Source organism: Phyllostomus discolor, chromosome 3 (assembly GCF_004126475.2).
Source record: "Phyllostomus discolor isolate MPI-MPIP mPhyDis1 chromosome 3, mPhyDis1.pri.v3, whole genome shotgun sequence".
Taxonomy (NCBI): Eukaryota; Metazoa; Chordata; class Mammalia; order Chiroptera; family Phyllostomidae; genus Phyllostomus; species Phyllostomus discolor.
The window spans coordinates 27,571,445-27,588,570 of record NC_040905.2 but is presented as its reverse complement, the minus strand read 5'-3'; the positions used below and the strand labels follow the sequence as shown (position 1 = coordinate 27,588,570).

Here is a 17,126-nt window from a genome sequence, read left to right as displayed (position 1 = left end):
CTGGGGAGGAGACAAATGGGGTCGACACCTCCGCTGAAAACTTTCCCACTCTCTGCTGGAGACAAGACACTCAGGGCGCGCGGGCCCCTAGGGTTTGGATGTTCTTAACGTGCAACGCGGGAGATGTCCCTCGATCTCTACCTTCGTCCTCACCCCAGCGGCTGCTGGAGGCGAGGGCGGGGCTGCTTGTCACCCTCCACAGGGGCTTTCGGGTTCTTCAGTTACCGCTTCTAAGTCTGCGCACGCATTTCTCAGCTCCAGGGCAAAACAGCCGGCTGCGCTGGCCCTGCGGTGCGGAGAAGCCTCTGCTTGGTGAACTTTTGGGTCTGAGCACTCGTGGGGCTAAGAACCCGGGGCCCGGGCCTGCGCCCGCCTCCCCACCGTTCCCGCCCACACCCGCTGCTGCCATTGGCAGGATTTGCGGCTCCTCCCACTGGTGGGGAGTTCTCTCCAGCGCCCTGTTACTGTAGTCCTCCACGCGCACCAGCCAGGCGCCTGTTTCGCCAGCCTGGAGCGCGCCTATCTCTGCTCTTCTGAAATCACAGGGGACACGGGGCGGTGACTCGGTAGGCTTCCAGAGTTCCCGTCTCCCAGCTCTTGCCCTGGCCCCCGGCCCGCGCCCCGGCCGACCGCATGGTGCTGCTGGCGGGGCCCGGGCCGGAGGGCGGCGGGGCGCGCTGCGTGTCTCCGCAGCCTCCGTCCCCACCTCGGGAAACGAGGGCCAGGGAAGACCCCACCGACTTTGAGGAGTACGAGGACTTCTCGCATCTGCCCGACACCCGCAGCATCGCCTCGGACGACTCCTTCTACCCTACCCTAAGCCAGGAGGAGTACAGCGACAGGAGCGCGGAGAGTATCCCAGAGGGAGTCCCAGAGGGCGTCCCGGAGGCGGCGACCCTCCTGAGCGCCGCCTGCACCAACGACGTGGGGCTGCTGAAGGCACTGGTGCGGCGGGGACCGCGCGCTGAGGAGGTGCAGGAGACCGACCCTAATGGCCGGGTAAGCAGGCGACCCCACAGAGTTCGGGTCTCCTCCGCCGTCTCTTCCATTCCCCGCACCACGCGAATCCCGACTTTGTCCAGGTCCCGCGGAGACTTTTCCATTGCGAAGAGCGCCTTTTTCTCGCTCTTGGGGCGTGAGGCACAAGTGAAGCCGCCGGTGTCCTGCCCTGTCCCCGGCTGGGGGTGGGGCGAGTTTGGTTTGTCTGAGCTCACAACCCCGCGGGAGGCTCAGCTAGTCCCTCGTCCTCATAGCATTTCCTTCTGGTTTCCCGCCCCCCCCCCCCCCCCCGGGGCCCTCCAGTCCCTGAATCCTTCCTGGGGCTTGCGCTGGACCGGGGTTGGAAGCCTTTCCGTGGGATGTGTCAGCCTGGGTCCCCTCTCACCGTTACCCTCCTCGCCTGTAGGGTACAAGCCCTTCCTTCCAGCTCTCCAACTGCCCGCCCCCCCCCCCCCCATCGCTGCTGCCACTCCTGCGCGTTCTCTTCCATATCCGAGAGATCGAAGCGGCTCCTTCGGGCCACCCAGGTCCGGAGTTTCTTCCCAGATCTCCTGCTTATTCTCCCCACCTCACACCCCGCTTCGTCGGGTGACCCGCGGGGCAACCAGCCAGCGTCATCTCCGACTTGGTGTCCCCGGGGCCACTGCCACGAGCCAGTGCCATTGCACTCTCTGGCGCTCTCCCCTGACCCCCTCCATGGGGCGGGTGGGGGTGGGGGTGGGCAAAGATGCACGGGGTATGTGTGGGTTAGTTGTGCCAAGACTCAGAGACAGCAAGGAACGTTTAGGAAAGGAAAGAAAAAGTTGGCTTGCAAAGACTTGAGGACTGGCTCGCAGAACACAAGCCATTATGCACGTGGAGGGAAAAAAATCACAGTGACCACAGAGGCCAAGTGCTCCTTGATCTGTGCTGCGTGGACAGGCAGCGGTCTCACCTGATTGTCACATTTCTCCTGTCCCGAAGGATATCTGCAGTCTCAGCATAGCACAACTCGGGAATGCAAGTGCTTTTCCTCAGGAGCCCACAGCTGACAGGTGCTTTTTTTTTCTTTCTTTCTTTTTCTTTCTTTTTTTTTTTTTTTTGCTTGGGAACTGGTGGGACCCTGTGCCTTCGGTTTATCTCAGGTAAAGCAGAGACTTTTGGAGGCAGTGGCAGGCAGGTGCAGTGTCGTTGGTTAGGGTGTGGTGGAAGCTTAAGCTGGGGAGGCTGATGAGTGGCTGACCTCGGGTAGCTGAGTGAGAAACAGGGAACTGGGGAACAGACTGGTTTCAGCATGCCGTTGTCCAGCCTTGGGGGCACAAAACGTGCTCACTCACTGCCTGCAGGTTCTTAGGGGCACTTCTTAGGGAGGTCTTTCCTCTGACCCTGTCTAAGCCAGCAGCACCTGGAGCTGAGTAAGGGCCGTCCAGGAGTTCAGGGATTGAGGGTGGCATTTGAGCAAAGACATAGAGAAGATATCTGGGGGAGAACATCTAGACATAGGGAGTGGCAGGTGCAGGGTCCTGTCGCAAGAGCCCTTTGGGTAGCCTGCACGTTGCCATGATTAGTGTCAGCAAAAACGGCCCAGAAAGCCCTAGAGCAGGGGCGTCCAACCTGAGACGTGCAGGCCGTGTGCAGCCTAGGATGGCTGTGAATGCGGCCCAACACAAAATTGTAAATTTACCTAAAACATTATAAGATTCTCTTTTTGTTTTCATTAGTGTTTGTGTATTTAATGTGTGGCCCAAGACAGCTCTTCTTCCGACTGGCCCAGAGATACCACAAAGGTTGGACACCCCTGCCGTAGAGCTTTGGTGGACAAGGAGGATAGTTCACTGCATCGACTACAGAAGGAACAGCTCGCAGGTGCAGCCCACAGCCAGCTTCATGGAAGAAAAATGTCTCTAAAGGCTTTGACAGCTTTTCTGAGCCGTATGTGTCAAGCTGCTGGTGTCTGGTCAGTTAAGAAGGGGGCCCTGCCTGAGCTGACAGACGTTTCATTGGGCTGGACTAACTAAGGATCAGATGTGATTTGTTTAAGAAAATACATTCTTTCCTGGTCCTGAGACTCGTAGAATGTCAGCTGTGGCTCAGCACACAATTTTTCTTCTAAAACGTTGATTGCTCTAAAAGGATTGCGTAGTCTAGTGTGCAACATGTAAATACGTGCCAAATAATTCTCCAGCGGCAGTCCAAGTGTGCTCTCGCTGTCTTTTAGGTTTGTGGTTGTTTTTGCTCCCTCTGAATTAGGGACAGTGAAAGCTGCCTTAATTCTTTTTCTCAGTTCTCCTCTTCCACTTACTATCTCTGGAGGTTCTCCCTCAGGGTGGTGACGGCTCTGGGGATGGCCCTGCAGCCCAAGGAAGTGTTTGTGCTGTCTGCATTGTTCAGAGGGCAGCTGGAATGTCAGACAGCTCTTCAACCAGATTTTAAGCCCAAATTATTTAAAATAGTGTGCTCCTTTCTGGATGTACGCAATTCTTCTCGGGCCTGTTTAAATTCCAGTGCCTCCGGGAAATTTTTCACAGGTCCCTCCCTGCATTCGCTCTGTCGGCTGGCGAAGTCTACACCACACACACAGTATGGGAGGGTATCTCCCCTTATGTGTGAGGGGCTTCCATGTTTTAATGATGTGTCGTTCTGATTGGGACCTTTACCTTGACAGATACATGAAAAGCTTTGTTGTCGGTGGTGGTTTTTCGAAGGTTACAGGAGTTGTGTAAACTTTGGACTTGGCTCTCCCTAAAATGAGAAGCACGTTGTTTGGCGTTCACACCCAGCCCTTTGTCATTTTCCAGGCCTCAGCACTGATGGCCTGCATGTGCACTAGTTAGTACAGAAAGTGAGGACTGGCCTCATGCCTTCACACGTATGTTGAGGGCCATCAGGCACAGGGAAAGCCGGTGAGGAGGGAGAATGGGGCTCAAGAGGCTGGTGCAGAGAAGTGTGTCAGCGGGAGTGAGCCTGGAAAAACCTGGGCTTGTGATGGGCAGGCTGACAGATGTCAGCCTCTTCTTCCCCTAGTGACCGTGTCTGGGATGCTCTGGGCCCAGTAGCCACGGAAAGGCCCATGTGTTTTGTTTTTTGAAGATTTTATTTATTTATTTTTAGAGGGAGGGGAAGGAGAAAGAGAGGGAGAAAAATATCAATGTGTGATTGTGTCTCACGTGCCCCCTACTGGGGAACTGGCCTGCAACCCAGGCATGTGCCCTAGACCGGGAATTGAACTGGTGAGCCTTTGGTTTGCAGACCCCTGCTCAATCCACTTAGCTACACCAGCCAGAACTGTTTTTTGTTTTTTTTTTAAGGGACTTAATTTTCCCAGAGCAGTTTTAGGTTCACAGCAAAACTGAGGGAAAGTACAGAGGTTTCCCAAATACCCTACCCGCAGGCACGCACAGCCTCTCCCATTATCCACATCCCCTCAGAGTGGTACATTATTACTATCAATGAATCTGTGATACACTGACACATCATTATCGCTCAAAGTTCATAGTTTGCATTGTGGTTCATTCTTGGTGTACATTCCATGGGTTTGGACAAATGTATAATCTGCATTCATCATTTTATCATAAAAAGTATTCCATGGGATTCCATACAAGTGTGTTAGTTATCTATGGCCACAGCAATGCTGCCTAACAAATAACGGGAACCTCACAAATGTATACAGCAGCAAACATTTTGCTAAGGGTGGCCCAGCTCAGCTGATCCTGGACTTGTATCCACTGGGGTCATCTATGGATGGCGGAACTGGGAAGGGCTTGGCTCGGGTGACTGCTCCATGTAGCCTCTCATCCTCCAGCAGGCTGGCCTGGGCTCGTTCTCCATGGCAGAGCAGGGTTCCAAGACAGCAAGTATAGCCAGTAAAGTTCAATGTCACTTCTGCTGAAGCAAGTTTACCCTCTTACGTGTGAATTTGCTTTTGTTTGTATAGGATGTTATTCACTAACCATAAGTGTTTATTTACTTATTTTAAATTTATTTTTATTAAGGAAAATTTTAGATAGGTACACAAGTAGGGGGTACAAAGATCCTTCCTGTCCTAATCATACAGCATCAATAAGCATCTGCTCCCAAAAGCCTGCTTTAATTTTGATGGAAAGGGCTACATTAAACTCTGCCTTTTATGTGTTTGTGTGGATGACGGTTTCAGAAGTTTAGGACCACCGTCACTGGATTTGGAGCTGGAAGGGATTTTAGGGTTACTGGTCCACCTCATCACTGGTTGATGAAGGTGGGGCTCAGAGAAGAGGGCATCTAGAAGATCAGAGAGTCAGGTTCTAGAATGCCCCTGAAGCTGCTCGTGATGCTCCTGAAACCAGCATGCGTCTCCAAGGGGCTTCTGAGTGTCCCACCTTTGCCTCCTGGCTGCACCTGAGACATGGGCCAGCTAGGAATTTGGCGGGGTGGTTGGGGTGATTTCAAACACCCGATTTCTTTCCCATCCTACACTTGTAAAGGAATGGGAAAGGTGTTACAAAAATCTAAAATAATAATAGGGTATATGAACTTTTTTGGAATCCCATTTATTCACCTAACATTCATATCACTATACTATGCAGCCTATTATTCAAAACTATTTTGAATGACAACTTCTGGTAGATATGACTACACTACAGGAAAAGCTACAAGCATTATTTAACTAATTGCAAATTACTAAAATTCAAGCCTCCTAAGCAGAGCCTGAGGTCAGTAGTTTTTTAATAGTTACAGCGTTGCTCAGCTTTTCCCCTTTCTTCCTGAATCTGTTATGGTAATCTTTACTTTTCTAGGAAACTGTCCCATTTTTTCTAAGTTCTAAAGGTTAATAAATCTATGACATTTTATAGTTCTCTTTTTAAGCTCTGCTATAATTGTGTTACATCCTGTTTTTCTTTTTCTTAAAATTTTAAAAAAGATCTTATTTATTTATTTTTAGAGTGGAGAGGGGAAAGAAAAGAGAGGGAGAGAAACATCAGTGTGTGGTTGCCTAGCCCTCTACTGGGGACGTGGCCCACAACCCAGGCATGTGCCCTGGACTGGGAATTGAACCAGCGACCCTTTGGTCCGCAGGCTGGCATTCGACCACTGAGCCACACCATCCTGGGCTTTCCCACAGGTTTTGATATATAGTATTTTATTATTGTTCTGTTCTAATTTACATGATGACTTCCTCTTTTTTACCTAGAAGTTATTTTGAATTATGTAAAAGGTTTTTAAATATACATTCTTAAGCTTTATTAAAGTAATTTTTAAACATAAATCAGAGAGTATGGTCTGTGTGATATTTCTTCGATATTTCTCAAGACTGGCTTTACAGCCTACTGGGCCAGTGATTCCAAACTTTAACTGTGCATTGTTCTATGATTTCTCCAAATTGAGTCAAAACAGTTATATAAAAACAATATGTAATTTCCTTTAATTAAAGAAATAAGGAGGATTTAGAGAAGTTATTAAAACATGTAAACAGAAAATATGTTTATTCAAGGTGATTGGGAGGTAATCCCTTTAGACAACCTGGCGGAACGTATGGGGTGTGTGTGCATGTGTGTGGCGAGGTCAGATTGTAACGGGTAGTGGGATAGTAAGAATATTTGATGTCCTGGCTGGCATAGCTCAGTGGATTGAGCGCGCGGGCTGTGAACCAAAGTGTCTCAGGTTCGATTCCCAGTAAGGATACATGTCTGGGTTGCAGGCCATGACCCCCAGCAACCGCACATTGATGTTTCTCTCTCTCTCTATCTCCCTCCCTTCCCTCTCTAAAAATAAATAAATAAAACCTTTTTTTAAAAAAGAATATTTGATGTTATTCAGTGTGTGTGTACACCAAAGAATTTGAAAGGGATAATATTTTTAAATGGTGTTCCTGAATTTGAAAGATAGCTGAAGGTGGATTTTGTTTACTTCTACTAAACCAAGTAAATGTGAAATCCCAAGTGACTATCGGGTTAGCAGCAAAATTGGATTGGAGTGGTGGAGAGTAATTTCAAAGTAACACAAAAACAAATGCTTCCGAAGGCATGTTTCGGTCAGCTGTGAATGTCCTGATCCCACGTAGGCATGTGATGGCATAGAGAATAGAGCATTTGTCCCTGGCTGCTTTGGTTTCTGAGAGTTAAGTCTTGAGTGAGAAATCACCCCTGTCCAGGGACAGTCCAGCTGATAGGTGCAGGCGGGAGGTGGGGGGTACGGCTGACGAAGGGGCGGGAGCCGCGATCATGCCGGCTGCCCAGGAAAGGGCATGAAATAAATGCATGGTGGTACATTTTCTGAGACAAGGGGGGATGCGTGGAGTTGGTTTAAAAAAAAAGCTAGACAGGAGAATTAGGCTGAGTGAAAAACGTCCATCTCAAAGGATTATATGCTGTGTGATTCCGTTTACATAGAGATGGAGAACAGATCAGAAGGTGCCTGGGTTAGGGCTCTGGGGAGAGGAGTGGGTGTTAGTTACTCTAACAGGATAGCAGGAAGGGAGGGGACCTTGTGGTGATGGAACAGCCTTGCATCTAGATTGCGGTTGTGGTTACAGGGAGTGATACCTGGGTTGAAAGGGCATGGAACCACAGACATATACAGCCATATATGAGGTAACTTCCTAACGAGCTCTGTGGGTTGTAGCAATGTCCATCTTGTGGAAGTGCTCTTGCACCGTTAATTACGCCAGAGGTTGGCGCTGGGGAGGATCGCTGAAGGGGCAACTTCCTGTGGGTCCAGCACTATTTTGAAATCAAAAGTTCAATACAAATGAAGGAAGCAAACTCTTAAACATAGGTGAGATAGTAAATTGTATGTTATACATATTTTACCACAATAAAATATTGGAAAACAATGAAAGAAGGCATGTATCACCTTCTTTCTGCATCCCTGCCTTCGTGAATAGATCCCCTTTTGGAAACTAAAGCAGGATCAGACCCAGTTAATATGTGAGGCTGGGATGCGCTGGGAATTATGGGCTCTTTGAGCCATTGCTACTATCACCTAAAAGCTTTTCCCAAATGCAGGATCCCAGGCCCCTCCCTAGACAGACTGGACCAGAATCAGCCCTTAATTTGGGTTTGAAGTAATTGGCTTGTACACTTGTTTGCAGGGCTCCGGGACATTTCTCAGAGTAGAAAACAGGTGTGGTGCCCAAGATGCCAGGCTTAGGTTGGTTGTGTATGTAAGTCACATGATCTTCTATTTTCTCTCAATTCCCATCTAGAAAATGGGGATGCTTATTATGAAGATAGCAGTACCTCACAGAGGTCCAGGGAGAATAAATTAGTGACTTGTATACAGTGCATGCCACAGCAGAGGCGCTCAGTGAATGGAGCTGTTTGTTGTGTCTGTGGGTGAATTAATCTCAAGATGGTTTTCCATTTCCAGTCAAGGGAAAAGGTGGAAACCAATGTGTAATCAAAGAGGAACCATCAAGAAAATATCACGTCTACTCGGAGGGGACCCCTTGGTACCCGTGCAAATGTGGTGAGAGGTTAGATCTCATGTGAAGTGTCCAGACTACAGTGAAAGTGGCTCTTGGTGCCGTGCATGCAAACGAAGCCTGGGAGTGAGGAGACGTGAGGAGGGGCAGAGAAGGGTGCTGGAGCCACATCTTGGCATCTCTTGGGAGCACCTTTGAGAATGGTGGGTGGAGGCCAGGATGCCGCCTTAGGAACAGAAGCAGTCTGCGGCTCGGAGGGGCAGGGGAAAGATCCGACTCTTGAATGATGAGGAGGGAGAGCATTTCAAGGAGGCAAAGGATGGCAGTAAGGCCAGGGACCGTCACAAGCCTTTTTTCTTATAAACCTTATTTCTTTCTTCAACATTTTCCATGGGTAAAATTTAGTGCAAAGAGCCCTGGAGTTGGAGCCCTTGTCCGCTCCGGGGCTCTCAGGGACCGATTCGGTCACTTGCTCTGCTATAAATAACAGTACAGTGGGTTCCCCAACCTTCTGTTTCTGTTTCTTGACATTGTGGAGCCAGGCATTCCAAAGGGCCTGGCCCTCCCTGCTCATATCAGGAAGATCAGTCTGTATCTCTTCCTTTCTAGACCCTTCAGCTTTTGTTTTTCTAAACCCGAGGGGCCAGAGTCATGTGCTAAAAATAGTGGTGGTGACAGAGCTCCTGAGTCAGTTTTGCTGGCGCCGTGAGTTGGGATTTTTCGTTGGTGTTAGATAATGGGAGGGCTTCTGGGAAATGAAATCCATTTGTAGCAGCACCAGGGTACACCAGGACTCAGCTGGAGGGACTCTGCAGCTCAGTTTCTGCATCTCGGAGTCCTTTTGTTACCTGGACACGCACCTCCCTGCTCTCACCATTGTGCTTCAGAGGACCTAGGTGGTGTGGGGGACCTGTTTCCTCCTCGGTGAAAGGGGGCAAAAGAGGCACCATGGAGCAGGGGAACAAGTGACTCTGTCATGTCTTGTCACCCACACATCCTCTTTTGATAAAGATTGGCCTGCAACAGGCCACCTCCGAGGTCGCCAGGCTCACACTCCAGGCACCATCATGGATGGCGAGGCTTTTTCCACAGGCATGTATTAGCCTTATAGGGACATCAGCTCATTCCAGCCTGCCCAGGACTGAGAGTCCCGTATCCCGGGAAACCCCTGTGCAGACCAGGGTAGTTGGTCAACCTACCTATGGAGGTCATTTCTGTGTTGAGACCACACACAAAGTATCGTATCAGTGAAGCCAAAAGATGCATAGACCACAGAATTCCTCCTTTAGCAGGATCTGGAAACCCAGCTTTGGAGCAAAGCTAGTAAGTTGTACCACCTGGGGACATATTCACTGGGAGCGAAGCATTCACCTCTGTGGCTTCAAGTGGACTCTTATCCCACAAGAGAGCCATCAGGCAGAGGACAGACACCTTGGGTGGGCAGGGTTCGGGAGATGGGGGACCTCTCGATCAGGGAGGGCCCATGGGGGCAGGGTCCGGAGTTGGGGGTGAAGTCTCCACTGCTGTACACAAACAGGGGAATAAATACATTTCTCTAAAAAATTTCAGTTACTTAAAGTGCATCAGGGAAGCTGTGGAAAACTTGTTTTTAATAGAAATCATTAAAATTTTTCTTTGGTGTAAACAAATATAAATCCATTGGGTTGGTTTAGAATGAGGCACAAGTGTGTTGAGTTAATTTAAAAAAACCTTATCTCATTTGTTAAAGGTAGTGACTTACAGTAACTGTACTAATAATTTTATTGGATCCGGGAATACTTAAGATACTATTAACTTAAAAAATTTCCTAATGTTAATTCAATGAAAATAACTAAAAAAACATATCAACCTTTTGTTTGCATCTGGCAAGTTAATCTGTCAGTTTGCAGATGGCTTGATTTTTTTCTTTTCTTCTTTCTTTCAGCATTTTATGTATTTATTTTTAGAGAGAGGGGATGGGAGGGAGAAAGAGAGGGAGAGAAACATTGATGTGAGAGGGAAACATTGATCGGTTGCTTCTCTCATGTGCCCTGATGGGGTCCCAGCCTGCAGCCCAGGTGTGTGTCCTGACCAGGGATCGAACCGGTGACCTTTCACCTTGCAGGATGATGCCCAACAAACTGAGCCAGCTGGCCAGGGCTTGATTTCAACATAAGAGTTGTTAGCAAATTCATGGAGGCTGTGTTTCCGTATCAATAACATGAGAAGTACTATAGAAAAATGTCTCTGTAAAAAGGAAAAAGGCTCCCACCCCCCCGGAGTGGATATTACTGAATGTTTGCTATTAAAACATATTTCAGTCCTTTCAGACGGCTGTGACAGAATACCGTACACTGGGTGGCTCATAAACATCAGACATCTGTTCCTCATAGACCCGAGGCCGAGAAGTCTAAGATAAGGGTGCTGGCGATGTGTTGTCTGCTGAGAGCTGGCTTCCTGGTTCACCGATGGTCGTCTTCTCTCAGTGTCTTTACACAGCAGAAGCATTTTAAACTTTTAAAATCTAAGTGGTGGGAAATGCCCCAAATGCAAAGTGAAAGGCAAAGTATTCCCATGATGGGGCTCTATCTCCATGGCCCAAAATCCCCTAAATGCCCCACCTCATAACAACATCACGTTGGGAGTTAGAATTTCAACATGTGCATTTTGGGAGGGCACACAGACATTCTCTCTGTAGCAAAACAATATCAAGTGCTGAAGGAATAACTAAATTATGTATTTGAAGCACCTTTCCAGTTGCAGAAGGGTCATACAGTTTTTCAGTATTTGAATGAAACTACATGAACATGAGTTTCACTCAGAAAAGCCCACGGTTGCCCTGGCTGAGTGGCTCCATTGGTTGGTGCATCGTCCTGTACACAAAAGGTTGGGGGTTTGCTTCCTGGTCAGTGCATAGCAACACCTAGGTTGCGGGTTCGATAACTGTTCAGGTTGTGCAGGGGAAGCAACTGATTGATGTGTCTCTCCCACATCCGTGTTTCTCTTTCTCTCCCTTCCTCTCCCTAAAATCAATGAGTATATCCTTGGGTGAGGATTAAAAAGAATATCCCAAGATCTCTGCCTGGAAAATTGGATAGGTTCACCCATAGATGATCTCCATCTCTAAAAATATGGAAGTATACTCTTCTGTGATTTAAAGAAATGCTTAAATGACTATAATTAAATAATTGAAGTAGTCATAGGATGTATAGAAATAGAAAAAATATTTTTAAAGAAAGCTAATTTAAGGCTTTAAAGTTCTAAGTGATAGGAAATGCACCAAATGCAAAGTAAAAGGATATAATTTGAAGGGGAAAGTAAAGAAAAATGAATGTTTTAAAAACAGCTGTTTTGATATATAATTTACATACCACACAATTCACCCATTTAAAGTGCACAATTCAGTGTTTTTTTTTTTAGCATATTCACAGCTACATGCAAAGATCAGAATCATTTTAGAACATTTTCGTGGCCCGAGAAAGAAGCCTTCAGTCATCCCCCTACCCCCAGCCCCTCCAACCCTGAACAACCACGGCTCTGCTTTCTTTCTTTACACTATTTATAACAGGATTTTTATGCAAGAACTCAGTCTTTGTAGCTTCATGTCAACCTCTCTTGACATTTTACTCAGTAAGTGAATAAATGCAACATTCATGTCACCCCCGGCAGCGCCAGCCATGTGCAAGACAACGAATGTCACATGTGCCAGGTCTACCTTCCAGTGTCTTACGAGAAATTCCCTATCAGTTACCATGTATGACAAGGAATAAAGTTGTCAAAGAGTGTGCAAAGCCCCAAGCCTGACCCATTGCACTTTGAGCGCTGGGCCCCGTGGTCCTCTTATTCTTCTCTACTTGGGCACCTGGAAACTCACCCCAGACCTCAAATCCCAAAGCCTGGGGCCGGGTCAGCACTCTGCTCAACACACCCTCCAGGGCTTCTGATGCAGCTCACCTTTGAACACCTCCTGTGGGTTGCATTTACATCTTCTGATTAACGGGTCAGCTCAGCCTTGGAGGTTTTCTCTTCCTCCTAGGGAGTCCTGGCTTTCTGTTTTGAGGAGAAGGTGAAGGTCGATGTCCTCCAGCTTGTTTGCCCCCTCACTCTGTTCCTTCTCCTGTCTGTGTATTTTTTTGGGTGTGGGGAGGGTTGTGATGAGTAGCTGTGTTGAGAGCAGGGCCTGATTGGTTTTGCCCTTGATTGGCTCTCTGGCAGGGGGCTTGGGAAATACCCGGTAAAGGTATATGTGTGTGTCTCCTGCTGTTTCTGTCTCCCTGGAGAACCTTGATTCACACAGTCCCTTGGGAACATTATCTGCTGGCAGAGCCCCCCAGCTTGTACAGCTGATGCCAGCTCTTGGCCTGGGACCACTTTCCTGAACCTGCATTTGAGGTCAAGGGCGGGATTTCTCCTGCTAACCTTCCAGCATGTTGTATATTACATATTAGCAGCACAACTCACTACCCCTTTGCTCACACTTTGTGGCATTGTTTCTGTTGCCTCCAAGGGCAGCTCTGTGACGGGGCAACCTGTGCAGTCCTCGCGCCCTGTGCCTAACAGTGCCCAGTCATTGGTGTGATGCTCTGCCATTGCTGCCTTGACATTAATGATTTTGAACTGGGCGTCCTGCGTTCTCATTTCGCAGAGGGGCTGCAAACCACGTAGCCGACTCGGGTTGCCTCCATGCCTCTAGTTTTGCCCCCATTTGCAACCCTGGAGTCAGCCCAGCCTCCCTCACCTCCCCAATTTGGTCACTTTCCAAGCACTGCACAGTCCCAGGTGATGGCCCATCACTTTTCATTGGGGTCTCACGGCCTCTTTAATTTGGAGCTTTGAGATGTCTCATTTAAACAAATGCTGTACTTTCTCTCTGGTTTCTTGTATCTGGACACTTTCCATTCTATTCTGCTACCACTTCCGAATTATTTTCTTATGTGTGGCTTGTATTACAACAGCATCATCTTTGCAAACTCTTCTTTCTAGGCCCCCACCATTGTGGGGCTGAATACCTGATGTTTCACTGTCTCCGTTTGTGTTGCAGAGGCTGGGCCCTCCCAGCCTTGGCAGATCCGTATTCCCCCTGGAACACACACCTACCCTCTCTCTGAACTGCAAGTCTGTCTCAGATGTCACCTTCCCCATGGACTTCTCCCGTTCCCTTTGTCTTTGGTGGCTTCTCTGACTTTGAACTCCCACATGCAACTTGTTTAGGAAACTCCTTTCCGTCTGTTCCCTTTTATAATGATTAATTTATATTCTCTCGAAGCTTGATAAACTCCATGAGCCAAGATCCTTAGCATCATTGTTTATATCCCCATCAGTCTGGTAGAGGTTGTTGCACACAGGAGCTTGCCGGATAAAACTGGGAAACTGTTGCTAGTTATATACTCTTGCTGCTAGTTACATACTCTTGATTTTAAAACTACTTAAAGATACAGTTTTAGGTCTTACATTTAAGGCTTTAATAATTTTGAGTTGATTTTAGTGGATAGTGTAAAATACGGGTCCAATTTCATTCTTTTGCATATGGATATATAGTTTTCACAATACCATTTACTGAAGACACTATCCTTTCCCCATTGTGTATTCTTGGTGACTTTGTCTAAAACTAATGGACCATACATGCTTAGGTTTATTTCTGGGCTGTCTATTCTGTTGCATTGATCTGTGTGTCATAAGGTTTTTTTTTTGTTTTGGTCAGTGCTACACTGTTTTGATTACTATAGGTTTGTAATATCACTTGAAATCACAAATTGTGATGCCCTCAACTCAATTCTTCTTGCTCAAGATTGTTTTGGCTATTGGGGGGTCTTTTGTGGTTACATACAAATTTTAGAACTGCTTTTTCTATTAATGCAAAAAGGCCATTAGAATTTTGATAAGGGATTGTGTTGAATCAGTCTATGCTTTGGGGAGCACAAGCACTTTAACAATATTAATTCTTCCAATTCATGATTGGAAAGAATTCAAGGTATTTTTCCACTTATTTGTGCCTTTTTCAATTTTTTTCATCAATTTTTATAGTTTTCAGTGTACAAATCTTCACTTTCTTGGCTAAATGTATTCCTAAGTATTTAATTTATTTTTTGATGCTATCGTAAATGGGATTATTTTCTTGAATTCCTTTGTGCCCAGAGCTTGGTTGGTGTAAAGAAAGGGAACTGATTTTGCATGTTGATTTTGTACCCTGCAACTTCATTGAGCTTGTGTATTAGTTCTAAGAGTTTTTTTGATGCAGTCTTTAGGGCTCTCTCTCCATAAGATTATGTCATCTGTAAAGAGATAATTTTATGTCTCCCTTTTCGATTTGGGTGTCTTTTGCTTCTTTTTTTTGCCTGATTTCTCTGTCTAGTACTTCTATTGCTGTTGACTGGAAATGGTGAGTGTGGGCATCCTTGCTGTGTAGCAGATGTTAGAGAAGAGGCTTGCAGTGTTTCCTCGCTGGTTATGGTGTTAGCTGTAGGTTTCTCATTGATGGCCTTTATTGTGTTGAGACTTCTCAACCTTGGCAATGCTCACGGTTGGTGGCTGCGTCATCTTTGTTGTGGGGATCTGTTCTGCGCATTGGAGGATGCTGAGCAGCATCCCTGGTCTCTACCCGATAGATGCACGTAGCACCTCCCCCTACTGCTGCCCCCCCTTGCAAAAACCAAAAATGTCTCCAGACATTGCAAAATACCCCCTTGATGGGTGCAGGGGAAATATCACTCCCTGATTGAAAAATCACTGAAACGGAGAATAAAGTCAGCAAAATTGTTTGAGTTGTGGATGTGAGTGCTTTTGTGCATGGAGAAGTTCCCGAGGTTGTACAAGGATCTAGTGTTCGGCATGCCTGGTTGCTCTCTTCTGCCACTTCTTACTAAAAGTTTTGTCAAGTGTTTTATTTTTATTTTATTTTAGGTTGAGTAGTGTAATGTTAACATCCACGAAAGTAAAACAAATCATTTCCTCTGCAGCAGCTCATTAGCAACTGGTTAGCACATAGAGGTCAATGCACCACGGCTTAAACAAACAATCAGTACAATTGGGGACCCCTCCACTATAGAATGGGGAACTGTTCCCATATGACCAACAACAGTCATCCCAAGAAACACAACAGCAACATCCACCCTCCTTCAGAGGGTAGATCCATCGGATTTGTCAAGTAGATCAGCTACTTTGTCACTGGAGACTCGGATCCAGCCACCCTCACAGACATGGTGGCAGTTGACCGCACCTCCTGAGTAGGCCTCTGACAGGTGTCTTGGTAGATGGCTTGGCAGGCCAGATCAGAGGCCTGTTCCTCCTGCAGGTCATAGGAGTAACCCTGATCATGACCCCATGTGCATACACAGAGCCAGAATCTACACAGAAGGTGGCCCCTGAGATTTGGTTTTCACTGTCCATGTAGTAGATGCTTCTCTTATGCCACCCACAGATCATGAGGCCCACGGACAGCCCCATGCCTTTACACTGATACACTATGTTGGAGAGCAGCTTGGAGGCAGCTGCTACTAAGATGTGTTCCTTGTTTCGAAGCTCACAGATTTGGTGTTGCTGAGCCAATAGCCATTGCCAGGAGCTACGGTCTGCTGCGTTCTCAGCCATGGTACCCGGGAGGTAGGGGCTGATGTCTACCACCTTCATTACTGTCTGGGAGGCAAGGTAGGCACCTGCTGTGGCCCGAGACCACTGCAACAATGACTCCACATTGAAACTTGGAGGCCAGGGTGATGATTCCATGAAGCATGTAAATTCTCAGCCTCTGGAATACCCCGCTGGGTGTGGCCAGGCTCAGCCCATCACTGGGACTACCTGGACCCAGGTCCAACAGATCCACATAGCCTTCGAGGCTAAAATTCATGTGCTGGTCCATCAGTAGTGAGTTCTCCAACACTCTGGCCAGTGCCATGTCTTGCCAGTTGTTTTTTTAAAGTTGAAGAATATGCATCTTAGTAGGAAATTTTATCTACCAGCTTCTCTGAGGTACTCCTATTCCATAAAATGAGAAAAGCACTTAATTAGAGTTCCCAGCACACTTCTCATTTGGAGTATTTGTTGTTAGAATTTTAACATTTGACTATATTTTTTTCTGGGAAAATACTCATGATAGGACAAGCTGTGCTTTTAAAAATGTGATATGAGGTTAACCCCAGGAGGCATGACACTTTCTCTCCACGTTTCACACAGTTTGCCTCTCATGATTATCACTCCACTTTTATCCAGGGCCAGGGGGACACGTGGGGGCCACCACCACGTGCTCAGTGGAAGTTTAATTGATAACGAAGCTGATGAGGAGTCAGAGATGACCCATTTCATGCCTAGCAAGCCAGAGCAATGCATAGTCTACCAAAAACAGTGCATAAGTTTTTGACTACAAAGGGAGTTATATTAACTAGTAACATTCAAACAGTGCGATTCTTCCTTTTAAAAGGAATAACACAGAAAACAATTTGCATTAAACATGCTTCTTGATTCTGCATGAAGTTGCCTTCCTGGAATGTCTGTGTCCTGCACGATGCACTAGCATCAGACAAGACAGACATTCCTGCTCATATGGACTTCTCATGCTTTGGGGGGAGAGAAACAGGAAACAAGATGATTAAAACACATGTGAAGTGCTTAGCAAGCGAAGGAGTGTTCTATGCTGAGGAGGAAAGCTAAAGCAGGCCATGTAGATGTTGTCAGTAATGGGCTGATGACATCCCCCTCCTTGCTGAGGGGAGCCTTTAGTGGAAGACTCTGAGGAAGTGAAAGTCTTGCCTTGTGGCACAGCTATCTGCGGGAGCAG

The 17,126-nt window shown here is 47.1% G+C and overlaps 1 protein-coding gene and 1 pseudogene across 2 annotated transcripts in view; one reads left to right on the top strand and one right to left on the bottom strand.

Annotated features, from left to right (window-relative positions):
- Nucleotides 1–468: 468 nt before the first annotated feature.
- ANKRD33B (ankyrin repeat domain 33B) overlaps nt 469–17,126 on the top strand; it is a 58,381-nt gene continuing 41,723 nt past the window's right edge. The window contains exon 1 of one of the 2 annotated variants that reach the window (XM_036020265.1): nt 469–999. In XM_036020265.1, the coding sequence (XP_035876158.1) occupies nt 634–999 (366 nt within the window). In that variant the 5' untranslated portion in view covers nt 469–633. The remainder of the gene's footprint in view (nt 1,000–17,126) is intronic. The other variant, XM_028517781.2, reaches the window with a different exon arrangement.
- LOC114500928 lies at nt 15,255–16,826 on the bottom strand (annotated as a pseudogene).